Source organism: Pichia membranifaciens, assembly GCF_001661235.1.
Source record: "Pichia membranifaciens NRRL Y-2026 unplaced genomic scaffold PICMEscaffold_5, whole genome shotgun sequence".
Lineage (NCBI taxonomy): Eukaryota > Fungi > Ascomycota > Pichiomycetes > Pichiales > Pichiaceae > Pichia > Pichia membranifaciens.
The window spans coordinates 377,055-378,120 of NW_017566986.1; the positions used below are offsets into that span (position 1 = coordinate 377,055).

The 1,066-nt window shown below is 44.6% G+C and overlaps 1 protein-coding gene across 1 annotated transcript; it reads right to left on the reverse strand.

The window, feature by feature from the left end:
• Positions 1-300: 300 nt before the first annotated feature.
• Positions 301-633, reverse strand: PICMEDRAFT_19016 (hypothetical protein; the record flags this gene model as incomplete). Its single annotated transcript, XM_019162103.1, has 1 exon — positions 301-633. A coding segment is annotated over one exon (333 nt), but the record flags the coding sequence as incomplete, so codon positions are not given.
• Between the last annotated feature and the right edge of the window lie 433 nt (positions 634-1,066).

Here is a 1,066-nt window from a genome sequence, read left to right on the forward strand (position 1 = left end):
AGATGAAGCACCAGATGTGTTCGAGGAAGCACCAGATGAAGCACCAGAAGTGTTCGAGGAAGTAGCAGATGAAGCACCAGAAGTGTTCGAGGAAGCACCAGAGGTGTTAGATGGAGTACCAGATGAAGCACCAGATGTGTTCGAGGAAGCACCAGATGAAGCACCAGAAGTGTTCGAGGAAGCACCAGATGAAGCACCAGAGGTGTTCGAAGAAGCACCAGAAGTGTTAGATGAAGTAGCAGAGCTACTAGAAGATGATGAGGAGGAGCTGGACTTGTATGGACATGCACCGCTTTCCACATCAGAAATCGAATAAACCCAGTCAGACCAGTTATCATGTAGAATAACGCCACTTGGAGTGATAGCTGTAATGTCTAATTCGGAGTCCAAAAGAATGTTGACTAAGACAATTCTCATTGGGTAGTATTGACCAGCCTCAAAATGAACATAAGCAGTGACATCATCACCAGTAGTGAAAATGAGAGCTCCGATATCAGAGTTGTAAGGAATTTCGTCAGGCTGGCAACATGAAAATGCGTAACTGTTGCCGAACCAGACCATGGCACCGTCATTAACGTTCTTGATGGTAAATGCATACAAACCACTTTCTTGAGCGTAAAAGTAACCAGTCAATTGGTTGACATAACCGAGACCACTGTTGATCTTCACATCGTTGTAGATAGTATCAGTATGGATACCACCATGGATAGAGTAGTTTGGACTGGAGATACCGTGGGCAGTACCAATAACAGACTGCTCAGTGTAACTGTTGGCATAATACTTCGAGTTATACACGTGACAACATTCGTATTTGAAAAATGTAGCATGGAAACCTTGAGTAGTGGAGACACGAGATAAGTCAAAATTGCAACCAGTTGCAGATGAGTTACCAGTCAAAACAGCATGGGAGTGGGTGATTGTGGTGGAAGAAGTAGTCTGACTAGCTGTAGCAGATGATGTAGTTGAGGACAAGTTTTCACTGGAAGCACCAGATGAGGCACCAGAAGTGTTAGATGGAGTACCAGATGAAGCACCAGAAGTGTTCGAGGAAGCACCAGATGAAAGC